At 43.0% G+C, this 24,224-nt stretch overlaps 1 protein-coding gene across 1 annotated transcript in view; it reads left to right on the forward strand.

Moving 5' to 3' along the window:
• The window catches only part of BMP3 (bone morphogenetic protein 3), a 43,236-nt gene extending 30,190 nt beyond the window's left edge, over positions 1-13,046 (forward strand). Inside the window, exon 3 of the mRNA XM_084855447.1 lies at positions 12,762-13,046. Coding sequence (XP_084711573.1) covers positions 12,762-12,953 — 192 coding nt within the window. The 3' untranslated portion in view covers positions 12,954-13,046. The remainder of the gene's footprint in view (positions 1-12,761) is intronic.
• Positions 13,047-24,224: the final 11,178 nt, after the last annotated feature.

A 24,224-nucleotide genomic window follows, 5' to 3' on the forward strand; every position in this document is an offset into this window, starting at 1 on the left:
ATCGCAGCAGGGTTTTGAGCAGACTCCATATACACTATACATTGCTTATTCAGTAATGGTAATAATTAATTTTTTAAAAAAACAACTCATGGCTGACTAGTTAATTAATATTCTCTAATATCGCCTGCATGCCCATTTCTAAAAATACAACAGTTATATTTAGTGCTTTATAAAAGTTGCAGTCCATTCCCCAAATTTCCTGTACTGGAAAATATGTGCTTTAGATTCCACTAGGGCTCAGGAGCAGTTATAACATACTTTACATTATGATCAGTTACAAGTATCAGGTGGATTCTGTGGGTGACTACTATGTAGTTAACTTCCACTTGTCCTTACACCTCTTCCAGGAATTGAGGCTTAATTGGGGAGGCAAGTATTGTTTCTGCTATCTCCAATGCAAAGTCTGGACAAGCTTGTAGGAATCCATTAATATTTCTCCTAGTTGTAGTAGTACAGTGGAAGCAAATGTCCATGGGTATAAAATCAATCCAGCCCAGTGACATGAAATTTTGGCATGTGCAATTAATTTGTGGGGAAAAAAGTATGAGTTCATCTTGACATTGAAAAGTTCAGCTAATCCTAAAATTAACACAGTCACCAACACCAGCTTCATTTTGTCTGATAACGTAAGATGTGAATCAATGGGAAAGTCTATAACAGGGAAGTGGAACCTTTGGCCTATGAGATTCCATATCCAGCCCGCAAAACCTCCTTGGGTTCCTCGAAGGGGCAGGGCTTGGCCTTCAAGCCCTGCCCCTTGGAAGAATCCCACTGGAGGAATCTCCACTATTATCTCCAATCTGAGGTTGGCAATAACAGTGAGGATGTAGGTGGTGGGGGACTTGGCTGAGTGGCTTCATGTGGTGCATGCTGTCCCCCCCATGGAAATGATGTGCACTGCATGAAGCCAGGGATTTGGACAGCATCTGCTCCTCCCAGCATCAGCCAAGTCCCCTTCTCTGTGCTTAGGGAGGCACAGAAATGCACACCTTTTTCAGCTCAGAGAAAGGCAAAAAGAGCAGGGCAATGACATCAGTGGCATAACCACGCACACTGACCCCATCCAGCCCATTGGCTCCCCAGCCTATTCTAGTTTGCCACCACTGGTCTATGAGTACCTGCCTTGCTCTTGCATTGGTGTTAGCTAGGTGTCAGGCTTTCACACTTCATGCCCCGGGCCAGAACTAAGGTGAGACAGCAAGCCATGCTCCTCAAGAATATTTTACATTAACTGACTAATAAGCACTTGTTTCATTCAATTCACAATTTAACTAACTTAAATCTGAGGATATTATCAGATGTGTTCTAACCATGCATAGAACCTACTGTGGGAACTGTACACAATCCAGCAAGGGAGCTTGGTAAGGCCCAGTATGCACACAAGGAACAGCAGTGTGGTGGGCATGTGAAATAGAACCATAAACAGCTGGTCTGTACATCTATAAGCTGTTTGTTAGTAGCTGTTCTCTATGCCTGATAATTTTTTGATTAAAATACCCTGTACTTCCCTTCTTAGAATCATAGAATAGTAGGGTTGGAAGGGGCCTACAAGGCCATCGAGTCCAACCCCCTGCTCAGTGCAGGAATCCAAGTCAGAGCATCCCTGACAGGTGGCTGTCCAGCCTCATCTTGAATGCCTCCAGTGTGGGAGAGCCCACCGCCTCCCTCCTTGCATCCTGCAACTGCTCTTCCAGAGCTTGAAATAATTTCTGCCTGTCTTGGTGTATTCTTTCTTTTTGACATAGGATTAGACTTCTCATTCCTCCACTGTCTGGCAAGGTAAAGGAGAAAACCCATGTTTGTGTCTGGGGATTTCCCTCATGCCACAGAAAAGAACTAAGGAAAAGGGATTATGCCAGCACAATGAAAATTTCCAGATCCACATGCCAAGCCACTAAACATGAATCCATACTTACATTTCAAGGAGCAGCAATGCTGCACTTTGCATAAATTGAACCAAAGACAAAGCACCGCAGAAGTGCGCCTTCTGACAGAAGGAAGGGTGCATCTGAAACCACTCGGTTGGGGCTCTCAGGCTGGGGCTCTCAGGCTGCAGTCTTAAAACATACTTCTGGGGAAACATGCATAGGGTTTCACTACACAATTGAATGAAAGATAACTTCGTTCCCCTTAAGTCTCTTACCAGGAAGTTTTTATACGTTTGAGTAGTTCTGCTAATACCAAGGAAATGACGCACATCGGGAAAAGCGGAAAATCCACAAGGGATACTTTTAGGTTTTGTGTGTGTGGACACAAAACTTTTCAGAGTCAGGAGAATAAATTTACACATTTTATCTCCTCCCTAGGACTTGAGCAACTCAGGCTCCATCTGCTCAGAAGTGGGCCCCAATTATTTTAGGAGTTGCATATGCATAGAATTACAACCACAGGGAGCATCACTCCATCTTTAATGTATGATTGATAGCATCTCTGCTCCATCCTATTTGTACCTCAGTAAATAGAGTTGTAGTAGATTATCTATTAATGTCAATTAGTGACCAACATTTAGAATTGCAGGAAGGTCACTGGTAGTAGGGTCTGGAAAACCATGAACTATTATGAGCAAGGTTCACCTTCCTGACGTTCAAGCCCACCTCATAATGACTCACCCTGGCAACAGCGGCCTGGTCACTTTCTCAAAATGTACCCTGGTGAAGGAGGGTGGCATCACAGTGAGTTGGTGTGGAAGACTTCTGTGGTAACAGTAGAAGCCCTTGTGTAATGCTTCAATGCTAATGGACTCTTCTTTGCATGCTCTGAAGTGCTCACTGCAACTGGGAAGCCTGTGAAATTGAGTTTCTGATCCTTCTCTTCTTAATGAATTCAGCCAAGATGCATTAGGAACTCAATTTTCTACACTCCCTGGTAACAATGGACACTGAGCATCCACGCCTTAAAAGTCAAGGCCTCAGCTACTGTCTAGCAGCTTCCTAGGTTTTAAGATGGGGGAGCAGGGAAAGGCAGGGCGCCTTCTCCTTGCTTGGTCTTTCCAAGCTTTTTCAGGAAAAGTTTATAAAAATAATTTGCTACAAATTCTCAGAGACAGCTGAGGGGGAAAAGTCAATGTACCAAGCATGTGGGGTGGGGAGGATACAAGGAGATCAGTCATCAGAAAGGTTAAACAGCAATTTCTCCTGGTCTCTTTCAGCAGTAATTTTAGAGCTGCATCTTGTGTACCAAAGAAGGATTTGAAATTCAGCATAATTGTACACACACACACACACACACACACACACACACAGAATTTGTCACCTGCACAGGGCTTGGGGCTATACTACTAAGAAATCTGAAATAGTTTTCAGTCCCCTGCTGATGCGCCACATCCCTCCAGTTTTCAGATTGGGCAGTTAATTTTATCTTAGTTGTACATCATAGTCTAATCATTACAAGGTATATAGCTTAAAATCCAGTGTGGGTTTTTTTAAGTGACAGTACAACACCACCATCACTGACCAAATTTGACATGGGTGGCTTTGATTTCATGCTTGTGGTTCCCCTAAACCTTAATGAAAATTCCACCTTTGCAAACGGATACTGCATCCATCAGGTAACAGCAGAAAAATGTCTTCTGTGCCTGTGGATTAAATTAGCAGGTGTCCCTTGGTGAAGATCCACATCACATGATTGTTCAGTTTAGCACTGGGTTGTCAACGAATTAAGAACAGCTGCACCTCAATTCAGACTTCAGGTGCTGCTCCCTTTCCCTTTTTCCCTTTGGAAACAGCTTGTCATTTTATATGCATAAAGCAGACCAAAACTTGATCAAATGTTTCTTAAAGCCACAACAAGCCAATTATATTGTTTGTTTTATATAGCACCATCAATGTACATTGTACAATAGCATAACACCACAATAAGACTGGTGCCTGCCCCGATGAATGTACAATCTAAATTTTACTGTGCAGGCAATGAAGTGAGTGGAAAGAAGGGTGGAAAAGGCACAGGTAATGGGTAGGTGAGCCAGTGCAGTTAAATAGATATGCAGCACAATCCTATGCATGTACACTCAGAAGTTAAAACAGAAGTAGAATATTAATAAGTATAAAAAGGCACCTCAATAGACTAGAGAGCAAATGCTTACATTATACTACCAGAGGCCCCGAGTGCTACAGAGGATGAGACCATTTATGCCAGAGTATCCAAGATTTCTGAGAATTGCAGCACACTGAGCCCACCACCCCAAATTAAAATTGGAGGCACCTTTTGTTCTTCCAGCTAAAAAGCTGTACATTTTATACATTGTGCAATATAAGGATTAGTCACCCTTGGAGGAGACCACACCTATTTTTCTGCACAAGTAGCTGTTCTGGGGATGCCTGCTGATTTGAAGGACACATACCCAGAGTAATTATTCATGCAGAGATGCAACAGATAACTGCTTCTGACTGGTAATTCTGGACAGAGTAATTCTGCCCATTTCTATATCAAAAGCAACCAAAAGACCCAATCTCACCTAATGTAGAGATGCCTCGGAATTCTTTGCCCCCAGCAGAGGCTGATTAGAAGAAGGCAAACGCCACAGCAGTTGGCAGCAGACCGCTCTGCATGTAGGTGTGTACAGCTTGAGAATCACAACTTTTTCCAGTGAGTTAATAGGAGGGGAACCTACTCTCTCTCCTCAAAACAAAAAACAATCCTTCTGAGGTTTTGATAAAGGATCAAATATTTTGCATAAATCCATGAACATCTTTCAAGAACTTCCTAACTTTTCCTTATCTCAGCCTTTCCCAACCTGGTGCCTTCCAGATGTGTTGTGCTGCTCATCCCCACCCAGCATGATATATTGGTCTTGCTGGCTTGGAATCGTGGGAGCTGTAGCCCAAAACATCTGGTGGATATCATATTAGGGAAGGCTGCCTTACCTACTCCTTTGCTACCATCTGACCCTCCTGCATCCCAATTACTCATGCCCCTCTTCCTTATCACTTCCTTTCTTGTTTCCATTAACCCTATTGTGATTGGATAAATATCCTGGATAGTCAGATGTGGACCAGCTGGGAGCTAGGAAAGGTGAAAAATTATGCCAAAAGGTGAAGCGGAGACATGTGTGTAGACTAAAATAATAACCACTCTATCTTAACAGTTCTACTTTCAGCTAGCTTCCTGAAACATGTATATAGATATCTAAGGATACTCATCAGGTGTTCTCACTTCATGTGTTTGCTGCAGGAAACACCTGTGTAACACTAGCATACCCATGAAGGTGACAGTGGAGCTGCTCTAACACAGAACTATTTCAGAGATGTAGAAAAGTATTGCATATTCAAATATTCCCCTGCATAGCTATAGGAAAAGCTAGCATAAATTTCTTCCCCAAAAGGCTTTGTAGTTTCTCTGAATCATTCTGGAAAACCAAAGTAGCATGTGATATATGTGTTTGTATGACTCTTCCTTAAGATGAGCAGAGTGGTTAGTTTCCAGTATCAGAGGCAGTATGCCTATGTACACCAGTTGCTGGGGAACATGGATGGAAGGGTGCTGCTGCACTCATGCCTGCTCTGGGTTTCCCATGGGCAGCTTGGCCACTGTGTGAACAGAATGCTGGACTAGATGGACCCTTGGTCTGATGCAGAATGGCTCTTATGTTCTTGCTTTGGGGCAGGCAGATAATAGAACAAGAAAATGTTTGGGGTCATGTACTGCATGGTATGCTTTTAAGGTTCCTCCAGAGTATAGCAATAAGGAAGCAATTCCAAAGACGATTGGTACTGAAGAACTGATAAACTCGACATGGGTGGACTAGTAGATGAACCCTTTGACTGATCCAGCAGGGCTGTGTGAGTCTGGTTGAATCATGCCCTTCTGCCTTCTCCTACCCAAATAGATGATCAGCATTTACTAGTCAACTGTTTGGGAGAAATGGGGAAGAAGAGATCCTCCCACATAGGCCACTACATTGTCTTTTGAACCAACACGAATTTTATTTATTTACTTATTTAGTTAGTACATTGAAATAACTAACTAACTAAGGGTGCAATCGTATGGCCGCTAGTCAGCAGCTAGACAGCCATAGGATAGGTCGGTTCCCAGGAACGACCTCCGAGCCCGCACTCTGAGGTCGGTTCCCTGAGAACCGACTTTCACCCCCTCTTGCACTGCCTCATAGGCAGCGCGGAATGGCCCCGCACTCTGCACACAGAAGAGGGGAGCAGAGCGGCGAAAAGGCGTTCCTGGGGGCACGCCAGGGCAGGGAACTTGGAAATGATGGTACGACACATCCAACTTGTTGTCCAGCTGCTGCTTGCCCCGCTCCGACTTCCCGTGGCTAGACAGCCAAAATTTCCTCTGCGCTGCGCTTCTCCTGCCCTGCATTGGATAGGCAGTCACCTCCGAGTTTGGAGGCGGCTGCCTATTCCAGTAGGATTGCTCCCGAACTAACGTAAGTCCTATAGATTTCAGTGAGTCTGCTCTAACCAAGGATCCAAACCATAATGTACTGTATCTGCTGCCTTTCAGGGCAAAGCCCTCCCATGGCAAAGCTCTCACATAAGCAATTTAAAAACATAACATACAATTTAGTGCACAATTCTGTGTGTGTTTAGACAGAAAAAAGTCCTACAATTCCCAGCGTTCCCCAGCCAGCTGTACTGGTTGGGGACTGCTGTGAGTTGTAAGACTTTTTTTCTGTCTAAACATGCATAGGATTGCGCCCTAAATTTCATTACCATCACCAAACTAAAAACAGCAGTCTAAAAATATTATACACTGCAGCTCAACTAGTTAGATAAAAATAAATAAAAAATAAAACACTGCAGAAGCTTGAGCTATTAAAAATTGAGCCCAGTGTATTGCTTAAAAGCACACTGAAATAGAAAGGTTTTCAAGGTTTTTTAAAAAGCTGATAAAGATGTGGCCACATATATATCCCTCGTACTCAGTATGAATCATACTCAAAACAGCCAACCAAGCATGTGGCTGTTTTATTGATTTAAATTGCTGTGCACCATCCTGATGCCCCTTTAGCAAATAGGGTGGCATATAAATGTTAATAATAAATGTAATAATAAATAATGTTTACACATCTATATGAGACGGTGTTCTTCTAGAGGCCAAACAATATGTTACAATATTCACACTTTTAAAAAAGCATGCTTAAACTGGCCACTTTTATTTTGAAGAAGACCCCCCACACACACCTTGGATTGGGTCCTGATTCAGAACAGGCTCTTGACCTATACTGGGGACTCACACCAATTTTCTGCTGAAAAGCACTCCAAAAGCAGCGCACTGTATTATTTGTCACCAAAGGCAAACACCTTCAGGGGCAAATAGTAGTATATGGGAGACAGGGGTTCAGAAAAACATGGTCCCTGCAGCTTTTTTTTTTCTGAATAAAGTGGCCAGTTTAAACACACTTTTAAAAAATAAAAACAACAACTGTGAACAATGTAGTGTTGTTTGGCCCTATTGTTCAAAGTGGCATAAAAGATTCAAACTCCTGTTTAAAAACACAGATTAAGGGCACAATCCTATCTAGATAGAAAGCCACCTTCGAACCCGGAGGCGACCGCCTATCCAAAGCAAGGCAGGAGAAGCATGGGGGGATCATTCCCTCCGCACCACTCCTGCCCTGCTTTTTCTGCTAGACAGCCAATTGCAGCTGTCTAGCCGCAGAGGTCCGAGCGGGAGAGGAGGCTGCCGGATGACACATAGGATGCGTCATACACGCAGTTCCGCTCTCCTGTCCCGGAATGCCCCCAGCCATGCCCCTTTTCAGCCACTCCGCGCTCCTCTTCCGAGCACGGAGGACAGGGCTTTTCAGCGTGGAAGTGGGGTGAGATCAGTTTTCCAGAAACCGACCTCAGAGCGCAGGCTCCGAGGTCGGTTACCGGAAAGCAGCATATCCTGTGGCCATCTAGCCGCTGTCTAGCGGCCATAGGATTGCTCCCAAAATGTACTAGTACAAATCTATTAAAAATACAGCTAAAATAACAGGATGTAAAGCAGCCCTAATAACTTAGTAACCAAGAAAAGCTTTCACGTGTAAACATGTTTTTGTCAGCTAATGGAAAGAAAGCAGGGAGGTGAGTTGCTGACCTTTAAAGCCGTAAACAGTATGGGTCCCACATATTTAAAGGACGACTTCCATCACTCATATGAACTTGCTGGCACAGCTGTATCTTCAGAGGCAGTCCTGCACCCTGTCCCATCATGATTGTGGGGACACAACTAGTGGGTGCATGGGTGCAGGGCCTTTTCGGTGGTGCCATCCAGGCTGTGGGACTTCCTGCCAACGGAGATCTGGCTAGCTCCATCTTTCTCTGCCTTTAGGTGTCAATTAAAAGAAACATTGTTCCAATGTTCTTTTCTAGTGCTTCTTCAAAAGCGCAACCAGACCCAAAATTTGCAGTTCCAAAAGAATATTTGTGCAGTTCAAAAATCCAAGTCATTCAAAAGTTGCATTCTATTAGGTGATGTGTGAGCGATAACAGTGTGAAAAGTAAAGTGAATAGCCCAGGCTTCTCAAGAACTCCAGACCCTAATTAAGTGCACCCATTTCTCCTTCCCCTGCGAAAGACACTCCCTGCAGACTTTATTGCTACTCTCCACTGGGGGTTCCCAGTGTTTTAAAGATGAAAGAAAACATTCTAGAAAATGGGGACCCTTTTCCTGACAAGTCATGTGAAGTTATCAGTGTTACAATAAGGGCTGTGTGAAGTCAGGAAATATCCAGTGTGAAATTCTCAACAAGGATCTTGTTGGGGCAAAGGTACATGAAACATTTGTGTATGAAGGTATCATCACAGCACAGCACTAATCCCTGAACCCCAGTGCCAAAACCCTCCTTGAGGCCTTTTCAGCCAAATACAAAAAAAAAAAAAAAAAAAATGATGAAGGTTTGAGGCCTACCGAGGCAAGGAATAGAAAAGGGTCAGGCCTACAGAAGAGGCCTGGGTTTTTCTGTTGGGGGGGGGTATCTCTGAGAGGAGTACTTTCATTTCCCTGGTTAGGTTTCATTTTCCTGAGTTAGGTTTCATTTCTCCAGGTTTGAAAAGTACTTTCAGTTTGGGGGAAGGAGGGGATATAAAAGGAGAGAGACCAGAAAGAGGAAGAAGACAGAGAGAGTCAGGAAGGCCAGAGCAGGAAGACAGAGCAGGAAGAAGCAGCCTGGAGAGGTCTAAGTGCAGCTAAGGTAGAGGAACTTAGGTTTTTGCGACCTTTATTTTATCTTAATGCTTTCTGTATCAGCTGTATTCTGTAAATACCTTTAGTTGTAATTTGCCTGCTTTAATTTACCAGTAAACTGTTGTGGTTAACACCCAGGTATCTGAAAAGTCAATCACCCCATGTCTATGGCCTAAAACCTATGTTATTGGGAAGGGGAAGTTTAAAAGAAGGCAGGCGGGACTCTTAAGGAGGCAAGAGATCCTTAAGAGTTACTCAGGGCATCCAGGTCATAAGGGGAACCCTAACAACTATGTTCAGGGATAATTATTGAGCTTCCAGGTGAGATAAACGTACTTAGAGTTACCATTATAATGAGTACTCAGTCACATACTGGCCTCAAAACATGCGCTTAGGAAGTATGGGTTTCAAGTCTCCCAAGATCCCTCTTCGCAATAGGGCATTCTTGGAGACAATTATCTGATCTTGATTTATTATCACCGCTGCTGCTTTTTGTTTCTATTGTTTTATTGATTTTAGTTTTATTATGTTTTTAGTTGCCTTGAAGACCTCTTTTTGGGGAATGGAAAGTCATGGAATATTTTAAGGGGAAAAATTCCATGGGCAGAACATTCTAGGGGATGGCAGCTACTATAGAAAAAGCCTCAACCAATTTCACATCAAAGAAAAGAGGGACATTCAGCAAGACTCCTTCTGTATGATTTCAAGCAAGAGTGGGCAACTTGTGGCCTTCCGGATGTTTTGGCCTACAGTTTCCATCAACCCTAGCTAGCACACCCAATGGTGTGGGAAGTTGGGAGTTGGAAGCAGAAACATCTGGAAGGATACAGGTTGCATACCCCTGATTTAAAAGGATGGAGAGAAATGTGCAGGAGACACCATTCCTACTGAATTCCTGTGCAGGACATTTATGCACACATACAAACCACCTTTCACATTCATCTGAGAGGGCCGTACAGACATGACAGCAGCAATTACATGGGTATAAACATAGGACTAGGTTAATTTCCTATAAAGAGGAGCTGGGCTGCATCGAGAGCCAGCGTTGCATAGTGGTTAGAGCAGCCTATTCCAACTTGGTGTCCTCCAGATGTTTGAGACTTCAATTCCCATCACCCCAGCCAGCAATGGTCAGGAATGCTGGGAGTTGTTGTCTAAAACATCTGGAGGGCATCTTCCATTTCAGCAAGTCATCTGTGGAGAGCAGGATCTGCTAGCGTTATGTTCCATTTTAGAGAGGAATTTAAAGATTATTTTGGGGGAGGGGTTTGCATCTTGCTTTGAGATTAAAAACTTGAAATGAAAGAGTGGCTAAATCCAACAAGATGCACATGTGACAGCCAGGACTGCACACACATAGTGTGATAAGGGAAGCAAAAATCCAGCTGATCAACTGTCTACCAGGGAAGGCGAAGGGACACTAAATCCAGCCCCCACTCTTCCTGAAAAGCTGAATGGGATTCCAGCTGTGCTGCTTACAATGATGCAAACTTGGCATCTGGAGTCAGCTGGGGAATGATGTGTGCAGCATCTATTTGCACGCATGATTCTACAAGCATCTAGGAAGTCTGCTTCTGCACAAGTACAGCCCCTTCTGTGTGTAAAGTTTTTTAAAATCTTATTTTATTACTTTTGAAAGTTGCATTGAATTGTTATTAAATATTACATTAAAGTATCTTTACAGATCATATGAGAACTATTATTGCAAAATCAAGCATATCAAGTGTAAAATGGGCTATTTCACCATGAGCTCTGTAGAGGAATAATGGTATTTGATACGTAATATATAACAAAGGATGGCAATTATGCCTGTGTCATTCACCCCTTGTTCCAACACTCAAGGTGTTTCACCAGAGCAAGTTTTCAGATCAGTTAGAAGTGAGTGCAAAGTCCAATAAAAAGTCTATTTCTGTTTATTTTCACCTACACAGATGTGTAAATACTGAATAACATTAACACCTATTAAGGCTGCAATGCAATCCTAAGCATAATTACCAGGAAGTAAGACCTGTTCAACTCAGCAGGAGTAAACTTACTTAGAAACGAGTTGTAAGACTTCAGGGTATATTTGTCTAATCGGCCTGAAATAATATTAAAGCAAATTGAGGAAATAGTAAACATAATAAAATTGAGGAAATAGTAAACATAATAAAATCCGACAGCCTATCACTATCTTTTCTCACAACTACTTGTAGCTCCCCCCACTCCATGATTTATACTACTTTCCCACTTACTTACTTACTTGCTCAGTACTAAAAAGTTGAATGTTCCTATGTAGATCTCTGTTGATTATTCTATATCTATCTGCTCCAGTAGTTGCTGTGTTTGTTTTTGTTTTATTTAATATTATCATCTTTTTAATCTGTTAAAAATTAATGATTTTTGTTTTAATGATTTGCTATTTTATTGTATGTATTGTCGGCTGGAAACCTCCTTGAGCATGTTGGAGTAGGTGGATATAAATCTTTATAGAAGTTGCTACTATCTACAGAATTCTGTAAAATACACAGCAATTTCTCAGGTGCTCATATCTTGAAAAGCTGGAGAGTTTTATCCAAGAGATTTAGATCCACCTTAAACACACAAGGTGTGTGTTTAAAAACACACGTTGTGTGGAATAACCCAACACTGATGGCCAGTGTAGTGACTTGTTCATCTATATCCCAATGGTGTTGTTGCCAGATTGCATAACAATACAGCATTATTAGGTGGAAAGGAAAGGATCATACCACCAACTCTGTCACAGTGTAAAAAAACATGCATCCAGAGCTGGCCTTAGAGGTAGGCGAGCTGGGCAGTCGCCCAGGGTGCCGAGGTGAAGGGGGCATCAAGTTGAGCTGAGCGGAGATGGGGGGTACCAAGCTGAGCTGAAGGAAGAGCCAAGCTGAGCACAGTAACTGTGCTTTTTTAATGCACTGTCTGCAGTGAGCTAAGGTGGCAAAAATCAAGTGTCTCTCACAGTTCTACAGGTTGTTTGGGTACTTACTACAAAGATGATATTCCTTCAATTAGCTTTAAAGTATGTTTCTTTTTCAATTTCCACTTTAATGTCATTTGCCATACAGAAGCCATACAACTTGCTAACACTGCAAAGATGACCGGGGGTGGGGTGGGGTGGACCAAAGGCACTCTTTGTCCAGGGCACTGTTTATCCTAGGACCAGCCCTGTATACATCTGTATGCACAAAATGACAGCCAGGTTCCAGTCCCCACCACAATTATTGTCACAAACCTTGGGACCTTTTTGAAATGTAATGACCTGCTATTGACATAGGCACTCTGCGCAGAGCTTTTTTTCTAGCTTTTCCTAGCCAAAACTGATTCTGATATGTCCTAAGAGTGGGTATGTCTACAACTACAGATTGGTTTAAACAGACATTTAATATGAAACCCCAGGAACTATATTTCTGGATGGGTGGGTAGGGATCTCTAACAGAGAATTCTCAGCACCCTCCCTGTTAAAATGCAGTTCCCAGGGTCCTTTGGAAATCACAACAGCTATACTGGTATAAACCAATCTAGGTTTGCAGTGCAGATCTGCCTACAATTATGCTGCTATAAAGGACCAGTTAAACACAGTGTGTTCCCAGTCCATTATATACGCAGTTTGTTATTATCCTTCTTGTCTTCTGCAGGCCCTGAAACCATCAAACCACGCCACCATCCAGAGCATAGTGAGAGCTGTGGGTGTTGTCTCTGGTATTCCTGAGCCTTGCTGCGTCCCGGACAAGATGTCATCACTCAGTATCTTATTCTTTGACGAAAATAAAAATGTGGTACTCAAAGTCTACCCAAACATGACAGTGGAATCCTGTGCCTGCAGATAACAGCCCCCTCCCATGGAACCTTATCTAAATCCCTCTTTCCCTGCATTGACTTAGTTGCTTAACAGTTCCTCCCCCTGCCCAACTATTTTGCACTGCCAATGCATTTCATTCTCCAAAGATTATATATATATATATATATATATATATATATATATATATATATATGAATACACGAGCAGGAGCTGAGAAGGAACACACCATAGATTTCCAGAACATGGAAGGACCTAATTGTAACTTTCTTACTGTGAGGATATGACAGAAAAATGATAAAGCTCAGCACCAGTAACGAACCCTGTGTGGCAAGCTATGTATGAAAAAAAAAGAAATCTAGAAAGAACTCATCAAGATGAAAATGAAATCTGGAAAGAACTCATCAAGATGATTTGAACATTAGCAGGAAGACCTTTTGGTATATTTCTATACAAAGCTTTGAAACTAGTTCAGCAAAACTGCTGGTCTTTGGGTCCATTCTTCCAGAAACTAATGGTGAAGGAGATTTGAGATATACATTATGCATCTGAAGCTAAGCTTTCTGCCGTAGGTTATCGGAATTCTCCCCAAAGTGCTAATAACCTAATAAGTTCTGACATCCTAAGAGACTAAGAAAATCCATTTTAAAATGTTTATTTTCTTGACATAGCGAGTCAGTAGTGCTCTGTGTATGTGTCATTCTACATAAACAAGGGCTTTCTTTCAAAGAATAATGGGAACCTTTAACTTGCAAGAAGACATACTTCTCTTTGTATATCTACTAAGGTTTAACAGATGCCACACTTATACTGGTGGTGAATCCCTATACTCTGACTCCCTGCCCCAGTGCAGATCACTGCAAGAAAGCACTGAAGAAGGGGAGGTGGCAGAGAGGGGAGAAATTCTGGTTTACCAGGGGCTACTACCACCAACTGTTGTAGTAACCCCTTTTGCAATGGGTAGTCCTGTGTCGTGGCAAAGCGTGCCATACAAGGCAACTTAACAGTGCAATTCTATATATGTCTATTCAGAAGTTCCACTGAGTATAGGATTGCAGCCTTAACTGCTTAACCATCTGGCAGTCTTTACTCAGTGAAGCCAAGGATTAAGAACAGGTTGAGCCATTACAACATGTCTTTTTTCCAAATTGAGTCTTGCCTGCAGTCAGATATGGCTGGGCAATTGTATTATCAGACTACATTGCCAAAGGTCGAGAGTTACTTGGTCTTGCACTGGATGGTCATTTCCAAAATGCAGGCCACCTCCATTAGTCAAGGGGAGTTAGTGCTGAATGCATTACATCTTTATGTGTTGTAGAGCCCAGAAAATAGGGGTTTCCTCCCCTATTTTCTAGCTGGAAAGGCCAGGGTTTGGTATGGACTTCGACTTACCATTGCCATACATCTCACAGAAGATGCTAAGTGCCTTCCACTCTCTGCCAAAAGCACTGGGCAGTTTTCTTGCATTCAAGCAAAGTTCTAGTGCTGGGAATGGGGTTTAAAGCTTTAATTTCCAGCTCAAAGGAGATAGATTGCAGCTTGAAAGGATTGAATCCTCTCTTACTGAGGAATTGATGCATTCATTATTAAGCTATCTCCTTCTCCATGTAAAAAAAAAAATAAAATAAGACTTTTGTACATTTTTTTTGTGCTTAGGAATTAATGCTTGTACAGTCGGCATCAGTAAAGTTAAAAAAGCCAAAGGATATTTGTATATGGAAAGAAGCTTTATTAATGCCTTTAATTTATTTTATTTCTGTTGCCTTCCTGTGTTTTAATTAATATCCACTTTTTAGTACTCTTAAACACACACAGGTTTTTACATTAATTTTTACAAATTTATATATATGTCTTCAGAACCAAATGCGTGTGTTGCAGACACACTGAGGATACTTTTCACTACTGATGTATAAGCTTGCTTGACTTGTATTTGTTTCTCTCCTACAGTAATAAGAATTTTTATTGCAAACTACTATGTACAAGTGTACGTTTTAAAAAAATTAATATGGAGCTTCATTTTCTCTTTTGATTTTTAATAATTGCAAAATATTATTCCGTACAAGATAGTATGAAACAGGATAAACACCACTCCTTGTTTTCAAAAGTATCACAACTAGGGATATATGAGAATTTATCACAAAACATGTGAGCATACTTTGACTGAAGCCCCGAATGTGATCACAAGCACATATCTGCCAAAAATGTTTGCAAATTGCCGGACACATGTTGACATTCTCTTTGCGCAACTTTTCCCTGTTCGATTTTGCCTAATTTCCAAATTTCCCCTGCAGACTGAAAGGCCTGCTTTAGTCTATGGAGGACAAATTAGGGAAGTCACATAGATTTGGAGACATTTGCAAAAATTTCAAGTTCAATCACTGCTCAATTTGCGTAATTTTCCCATTTTCATGGAGTGTGCAGCAAACACGAACAGTGGTCAGGTATGATACGAGTGGCAAGATGACATTTGGTGGATCTTAGTGATCTCAAACATCACTCATTTGCCCACCCCTAATCACAAATGAGCAGGTTTCAGACATTGGACTGTAAGGAAGCAGGCTTTAAAAACAAAACAAAAAAACCAGTTTGGTAACCACTGTGGCTTGAGGAAGGCTACAAAGCAGAGTTGAAGTCAATACAGGTGTGCAACTTGTGACTTACAAAACCAAACTCAGCCCACCCTTGTAGCTTTCCAGCTACTTGATAATCCTCACTCCCCTCCACATACACAAAAGCACCTTTTGTAATTTCAGGCAGGCAACAAAATGTGAAGGTTTACTGAGCCCTTAGAAGACTGCCACACATGGCTAGATTGCATATACCTTGTTGGACCACAGGTTGGGTGGATCTGGGATAGACAAAAATTTGGATTGGCTGTAATGACTTCCAGAAAGGATCAACACTAGAGGTTGTTGTGGCCCAGAAGCTGGTAAATTGCTCACAAAGTAAAAGCAGAGCCCATAACACATTGCAAAAGGGTGTCTGAGAAGGCCAGAGACAGCTCGAGTCTCTCATTGCCTCCAAACTTCTGGATCTCCCAAAGTTAAGTGAGTAATTAAACTCCCCCAGAGGTTGATTCAAGAACATTCTGGAGGGATGGCCAGGTACATGTGAAGGAGAAGATGGCTGAGATCCTAACAAAATGGCAACTCTCCTCAGAGGATTCTGGGTGTTCCCTTCATCTGTATGCTCAACTGCCACCCATCTCTTGCCAGTTAGGGGGGCTCACTAGTAGTCTTTTGCCTTGGAACTCCAGTGACCACCTTCTAAGGGAACTGAACCCTGGGGACACCAGAAACCTCTTGCCACTCAGACATGGGCTGCACACACATAGTAGTATCCTTGTTTTGTTTGACTTGGAGAGGAAGGAATAGAATGTTTGTGAACGCTGGACAAAACCAGAAGAATTTATGCAGATTCCAGGATTTTCTGAGTAGCTAGAAAGATGTTGAGGAGAAGATGGCTGAGCCCCTTACAAAATATCAACTCTCCTCAGAGGATTCTGGGTGTTCCCTTCTTCTGTACCAGTGCCACCCATCTCTTGCCAGTTAAGAGGATTCACTGATGGTCTTTTGCCCTGGAATTCCCCCTCCAACCCAGAAAATCCTGGAATCTGCACAAATTCTTCCCCTTTTGTCCAGTTCTCATAAATGTCCTATTCCTTCCTCTCCTGATCAAACAAAAGAAAGACAGATACTGCTATGCGTGTGCAGCCTATGTCTGAGTGGCAAGAGGTTTCAGGGGTTGCAGTGCTTTGCCCAGGGTTCAGTTTCCTTAGAAGGAGGTCAGAGGAGACCTAAGGTGTTTCTGTGATATTAGGTTTATTTACACGTATATTCAGGCTGAGCATAAAATGAGGATTCACAGCTTTAACACTCCAACAGATTTCTGTTCCCCGTCACATATCTGGGGGAACCCCTAGTGCCAGAGGATTTCCTGCAGAGATAAAAGTTATCTCTCTGCTTTCTTTTCAGATCACATTTCAGTACAGACTGACTTCCTGCTACACACAGACCTAACTCACCCCCACCCCTTGTCAAGTGGGGAGAAGAAAGATGAGCCATCTCTACCCATCACCTATGCCTTCTTGGGCCATCCTAGGTACCATTGAAACACATCACCAGGATGTTACCAGGTATCAACCATCCTGTGTCGGATCTTCAGAGACATTGCCTCCAGGCACTCACATTGAAAGCTCTGCTTACAGAAATCATAGAGTCAAGAGTTACATAGTTGGAAAGGATCTTGATTCTCTTTGCAGTCATAGGCTCTGGGCTGTGAGGGATCCCTGAAAGGTCATTCAGACAAACCTCAAAAACCATAACAATGCAAAAATTAAATACTACAGACAGCTCTCTTGAGCATCTCCTACACAATTAACTCCACCTGATCCTTTTTTCTTTAACTCATACTCTACATTCATAACGCAACACTGAAAACAAACACACACCTTTGCAATATAACAAGTGCCTCCTCCCATTCCCACAGGAACCATCAAATAGGTGGTACTCTTTACATGCAGATGCCTGCCAAATTGTAAATATTTGCCTGGGTCAGAAGTTGCTAACAGTTTGGGAAGAAACAGTTTTGGATTTCGTTGAGCTCAGCTGGAGCTGGTCAAAATAGGGCTGGGCTCAACTGATGTTGTAGAATTGGTGTCTACACTATAGAATTACATTGGTTTAATAGTCCTTCCTCTCCCAGGGAATTATAGTTTTGTGAAGGGGGCTGGCCGTCTTTTCAAATTATACTCCCCAGCATTCTTTGGGGGAATGAGGGTTAACTGATATAAAACATATACATGTTTGTAGCGTAGATGCTTACAGTGTAAGAGTTGCTCAAAAATTTGTTCCCTGTTTGGGGAAAGGAAACATGGAACTGTACTTTGATATCATGCCTGCTGAAGTGGTTGGGTATTCTCCCCACCCATCCCGATTGTTTAGCAGTTGTTTTAGCCCTGGTTTAGCTCAAGTGAAGAGTGGCTATGTCTGGTTGGAGTAGTGAAATATTTCATTTTTGTGCAGTACGTATGTACAGTGCCTGTAACCAAGAAATTCCTCTGTATGGATGGGAAACAAGTCTGGAGAACAGACAAACTGAGACACCAACTGGTGAGCTAAAAAAATGTTAGGATTTTAAACTGGGTATAGCTTTTTCTTGCTTCATTAAGAAAGTATTCGGCAAATTCCCATAGAAATTCACCAGAAAGGACTGGTTTATGAGAAGGGGATTCTTTGCACTCCATTACAACATCAAAGGGAATGATGAGATGGTAAAGAAGAACGTAAGTTTTTCATAAAACAGCTTTTGAAAAATCCCCATGTGGCAGAGGAAGGGGCAGGAGGAGTCTTTTATATAAGATTTCCAGAGATCAAAGTTCTCTTTTCTTTTACATTCTTCTATGCACATTGCAGGTTTTCCCCAAAACATGAGGTAAGAGCCAAGTAAAACTTCAAAGGCAAAAAGAAGAAACAGGCAATTCATGTGGAAGGGGGAAATAATATTTATGTACATGTAGTCATTTGTCCTGTAGCAAAATACAAGTTAAATTGCTTGCTCTCTAAGATACTCAAAGGGTTACACTCAAATTCTTAAAACATCGAAAGATAACTGCCCTGCTGCATTAGACTGTAAAACCATCTAGTCCAGTACTCTGCATCCAAGTGGCCAGCCAAATACTATTGGGAAGCACTTAAGGAGGGCATAACAGTGGAGGCTGCTAGCTCTGCTCTCGGTGGGGCTGTGAATCCACTCTGGATTTCAGTAAGTACTCTAAAGGAACTGTCCCCCAAATGAGCTCAGCACCCTGGAGAGCTCCTTCAGAGTTCTGCCTGCAACCCAGAGCGGATTCACAGCTCCACCAACATCAGAGCCACCAGTCTGCACTGGGGCATAATAATAATCAGAGCTGGGTCTAGGTTCAGCAAGGTACCCTCTGGTGGTTTCCCTAGTATGCTTAACTAGCAGCACCAGTGACAGCAGTCACACTCCTGTGAGCGTTAGACACCTGGATCTGGCAGCTGCCGTCACTATTTAAATTTTCCACAGTGCCCCAAAGTGACCAGGGTCAGCCCTGCCATGCAACAGGCTGAAGAGAACTGCTTCAGGCAGCACTATGAAAGGGTTAGCTAGACAAAGGCAGGCATTGGTGTCTGAATGTGCAGCAAGACGTTTTAAGGCGTTGGCTCTAGTATTGTTGCTGGTGGGCATTTGGGCTTGGCCCCAGGCAGAAAATGTCTTGGGTCAGCACTGGGAGCAATATTCGGATGGTGGCTTCCAGACATGCCAGAAAAAAGACATTATTTTAAAGGGGGTCATGGTGGGCCCTGGCAGCTGCCTGAGGGTGCCATCTGATGACACTGGGCCTGATAATAATACCCCCCTTGGGTTATTATTTGTGAAGTTATTAGTGATGAGGGGCACCACTTTCCACACTGATATTCTCAGTCTATGCAGCTCCTTTCTGAGACAAAAAATCCAAACTTTGGAGGCTGTGTGCTCCCCCACACTGGTTTGTATCTGAAGCTGCATGTGTAAAAAACATTGTGTGGCTGGGGAGAAACATGGAACAGATGTCTGGCCTTTATAGAGAAGGATTGCGTTTTGTCACCTTATAAAAGAATATAAGCTAGTATATGGCCTTTGGGGTTTCTCTTCTGATTCTGGATGCTTAGGTTTCTCCGTCTGGCCACTGAAGATGGACCACGTTCATACCAGTGGGCTGCATTTTCTGCCTGCGTTCACCTGGCAAAGTGAACAACCCTTCACATCAAAATGAGTGTCTGAATAATGCCTTTACAGCATTACTATCCATCCGCAGGGTGTTTTCACCACTGGGACCAAGTTACACCTGCACTCCATACAGAGTCGGCTTTGGCTTTCAATTCACTTCCAGATGCAATACTAGGTGTTACTTTTGGATTGTAAAGAACATTATTGTAGAACCCAAGCTATCATCTCTTTTGTTCTTCTCAACCAAGAGGAAATCCCTGTGGACAAATTATTTCCAGTAAAGAATCTTGGCTGGTTGTCACAAAACCAGAATAATTGTTTCCCGAAGTAGCTGCCTTCCATCCTCAGACCGAAATACTTCACATGGAAGTAAGCCCTATTTCAGTGGGATCACAGCCTTAACCTTAGTGAAAAAATCCTGCAACATCCAAAAGAGTTATTATTCTTTATAGCTCCTTTATAGCTCCTGTCTCATTACAGCCAAAAAGAAGATGATAGTGCTTTTACTGTTCAAAGCATTTCACATATATTATCACGTAATCCTTAAAAAACCTTAATTAATCCTTAATTAATTTTTTTTAATTAAAAAGATGGAATAGTAAGGCTGAATGGGTTTGCACTGCCTGACCATCTACTGGATCTTCCTGATTCATATTGCAATCTCTTAGCTGCTACATCGGAATAGTAGAAGCATATGATGCAAATTAGCCACGCAGGAAATTGTACTGACTAGGTCACCTATCTCTAAGAGGATGGCACAATTTGGCATGAGAAGAAAAGTCCACCTAATTACTAGTTTACTGGTCCACTGGTCAACATTAACACATTTCAAGAGTTATTCAGGATTTGTTCATAGTACAGTATGTGTTGTGGAAAACGGTGCAGTGGGCAGCACGAGAGAAAGAGGCATGAAAAGCAGGTTTTGGAAGGATTAATGGAGAGAGAGAAAGGCCCTGAGATAAATCAGATATAAAGAATGACAGGCCTTAAAAGATGGATTTCTGCAATGTTTTCTTCAAAGCTCAAGGGTTTGCTGCAGAAATCATTCCTTGGACCAGAGGCATCCTGCAATAGAGGTAAAATGTTATAGGTAAAATGTTAAAATTCCCCGTCCCCATCACTGAATGTTGCAATAGCTGAGGCAGAGTGAGTCCATCTTCACATACCCTTTTGTCTTCTCCTGTCTTGCAGGGCCAGCCCTCCCACAAAGCAGGGGGAAGCCCTTGCCTCAGGCAGTGGAGTGGGAGGAATGGCAAATTAAACGCTCCCCACCACTATCACGCCCCTCCCCAGATGCCACTGGGTGGGTAATGCTGGGTGGGTGCTCCAGAGAGCTCAGATGGCCTTGCTCTCCCATTGCAGCAAATGCTGCAGGGGGAGAGCAACTAGCGGGGGCTCTTTGGAGCAGCCACCTGCCCTCTGGTTACCTCCAGGATCACCTCAGGGCGATCCAGAGGGTTGGTGGGCAAGCTGTCTCTTGGAAGAGTTACGTCAGCCATAGAAAGCAGCCAGTGTCGCTCAGCCAGGACCCAATGCCTGGCTCTGAGGAGTCCTTCCTTAGAGCAAGGCATTGTGGGAGGGGGTGTCCCTGGAGATCACTTGTACTGCATTTCTGAGCATTTTAAAACAGAAGAAGCATTGGAAGGATTCTTTGCAACACATTTGGAGAAAGACAAGGAAGGAAAGTCCTTTCTAAAACACGTGGGCATAATAAAAGTTTTTTTCAGGCACCTGAGAACATTTTCTCTTCTGTTTGGGGACACATAAATGCCTTCACCTCCGGCTGTTTTGTCTCTCTCCTCAGGTCAGAAGCTGTGGGTGTTGTCCTCACTTCTTCCTGGCTCCTTCCAGGAAGCACACCCCATCCGGGCCAAATCTAGCAGTTCTTTCATATTGTTTCAGAGGTAATGCAAATGCAGGGCATTTGTAGAGAAGAATCTGTGGGAAGGGTTGTTCAGTCTTTTCCAACCCCGATATCCCCCTGCACATCTCCTACACCAGTTGCCCCTCTCCCAGCAATTCCACTCTCACAGTCACTGCCCAGAAGAAAACAGCCTGGTCAGCATTTACTGGGGAGAACTGGTAGGTGGAAAAAGGGTGAAGTTCCCTTTCATGAACCCTGCATTTGCCTTGCTATATGTCATTCTACTGTAAGAATGTATTAGGAAGTGAAATTTGGATGCTACCGGGCCTCTTAACAGCACAATCTCATCCATGTTGACTCAGAATTAAGTCCTACTGTGTTCGAAGTGTGCTTTGCATTGCATCCTTAGTTCCCATGTTACTTCCAGAACAATGTGTTCTATTGCAACAGTTTTCACACGTCCCAGGAAACATCCAAAATGTTCAGATAAACAGATGTGTAGATAAGAGGAAGAGCTCTTCACAAAGTCCTAGATTAATAGGGATATGAAGGAAGGATTGGAAATGAATTTTCATTAAAGAATAAACACATCCTAAAATGGTCTTCAGCGTCTCTGTTGCTATTGAAGTGTTTATAGACAGAGATCAGCTGCAGGGCCTGCACAATAATAGTTCTGTGGCAACAAAATGTCATTACCCTTCAAGGAATTGCTTCAAAACAGCAAAGAGTTTAATGATGCTAAAAACGCCATTTAAAAAACAGAAATCCAGCACTGACACGTATTGCCAAAAGAAGCTACCTTTGCATGGAAACATTAAAAAAAAACCAGGGGAAAGAGGAAGGCGTCAGTCCAAAATCCCATTGCATTGCATTGTTGTTGTTGTCATTTTTAAGTTGTTCTTACCTTAACTGCTGAGCTCAGTGCTGTCATTTGTCTTTCTTGTCACACTGCAACTCTATGCCTCATAAGGGGAGAACTGGAGAAAGAGGTTAAGGGAGAACTGCCTGTGCAAATGAGGAATGGAAACTGGAAACTGAAATGCCTCTCCATTTTATTCAGACCTGTACTGCTGGGGCTTAATACTACGGCCTGGTTCGTTGCACGCTCCAATCCTGTACCTCATAAGGGGAAGGCAGGGGAAGAAGAGCTCAGGGCCTTTTCCAGCTGGATTCCCCCCCCCCACCACCAACTGCCCTGTGGGAAGGATCCTTTCTTCTTATGTTTTATTCTATTGTTGCCGTGACCTTTAACTGTGTTTTTAATGTATTTGTTATTAGTTTTAATCTTTTTTTTTTAAGGAAGTGCTTTAGTTCCTATGATTATTGAGTGCCCTTTGTCTGGTTGAATGGTGGGGCACAAATTAAATAATTAATATTGTTTATTGTGATGTTATTAATATATTTTGATGTTGCTTGTAAACCACCTTGGAAGGGTTTGTACCATGAAATATGGGATATAAATGACTGAAATAAATACATAAATAGGATATGTTTGCTCACAAGAGGACACTGAGAGGTAACACTGTTCTCCAGAACGTTTGCACTGACTCTATGAAGCATTGAGGGCAGGGTAGAGGGGGAAACAGATGAGACAAATTATACTGCTGGTAACCATGCTGGGATTAAAAAGGTGGGAAAACAGAGACATCATGGAATCCTTTGGAGATATTAAGGCATCTTCACTGCTGTCCTGACACCTGCTGGTGCTGCTTTGTAGCTGCTGAGGTGATGTGAACTAGGAGTGGAGCATTGGTCTCCAAATTGTGCCTGAGGGGATTGATGGCCAATGCCTGCCTCCTCCACAGTGTTCAAATGGTGTCTGCCTGTTGTGAGGTCTATGGAGGAGCAACAGTGGCTGTGGCCAAGCGATGTGGACAGTTTGCTGTGGCTGCTTTGCCTCTCTCCCTGCCTGAAAGCAGGGAGGTTAGGGAAGATTTGGAGCCGAATAGCAGTGCCAGCTGCTTTCCCGCTCTGAGAGAGGGAGACAGGCCATGCTCAGGAAGCCATGCCATGAAAGGAGAGGCTATCTCTCCCCAGGAACACTCTTTTCTTCAGGCTCTGGGGCCCAACCAAACCACACCCCAAGTCCCTGCCTAAAATTGTGTCCCTCTCCCAGAAAGAAATCATATTCAAATAGTGTGGCAACATCTCAGATATAGCAGAAACCTGCTGTTTACCAGGCAGGTCTGTTTGGGAGCTGAGGGGAAGTACCTTTCTTTCATTCTTGCTAAGGGATCTTGCCTGTCAACCATGAAAAGAGTCTTCCCAGAATGAAAGATTGCCTCATCTTGGAACCACTGGAGAATAACCAAGATATCATGGCTTTTAATTCTCATTTGACTATTCACTCTGTCCCATATAAGCATCTCTAGCAGGGGTGGGGAGTCTCCTCACCTGGCCTATGGCCTCTCCCCAGTGCAGCAAGTTGGCTTTTAAAACACCTCATTCAGTGCCAGGGTGGGGGGTTTTTAAAGCCTAAATGCTGCACAGGGGGGAGATCGGCAGGTTGCCATTGGAGAGGGAACAGCTGTGTGCTGTCGTCCCCCCAACCCCCAAATGCAGCAATTAGTGTTAAAAAGAAGCTTCTATTGATGCCACTGGGAGCATTTTTTTTAAGCCCCTAAAGTGCTCCCCCCTCACACCCAATTTATAGCCAGAGTCATTTAAATTTCTGCAGTATCAGATTGAGCAGACACATTGTGGTGC

This window comes from Heloderma suspectum, chromosome 5 (assembly GCF_057233095.1).
Source record: "Heloderma suspectum isolate Gila_16-S chromosome 5, 16-S_ref, whole genome shotgun sequence".
In the NCBI taxonomy this organism is placed as follows: Eukaryota; Metazoa; Chordata; class Lepidosauria; order Squamata; family Helodermatidae; genus Heloderma; species Heloderma suspectum.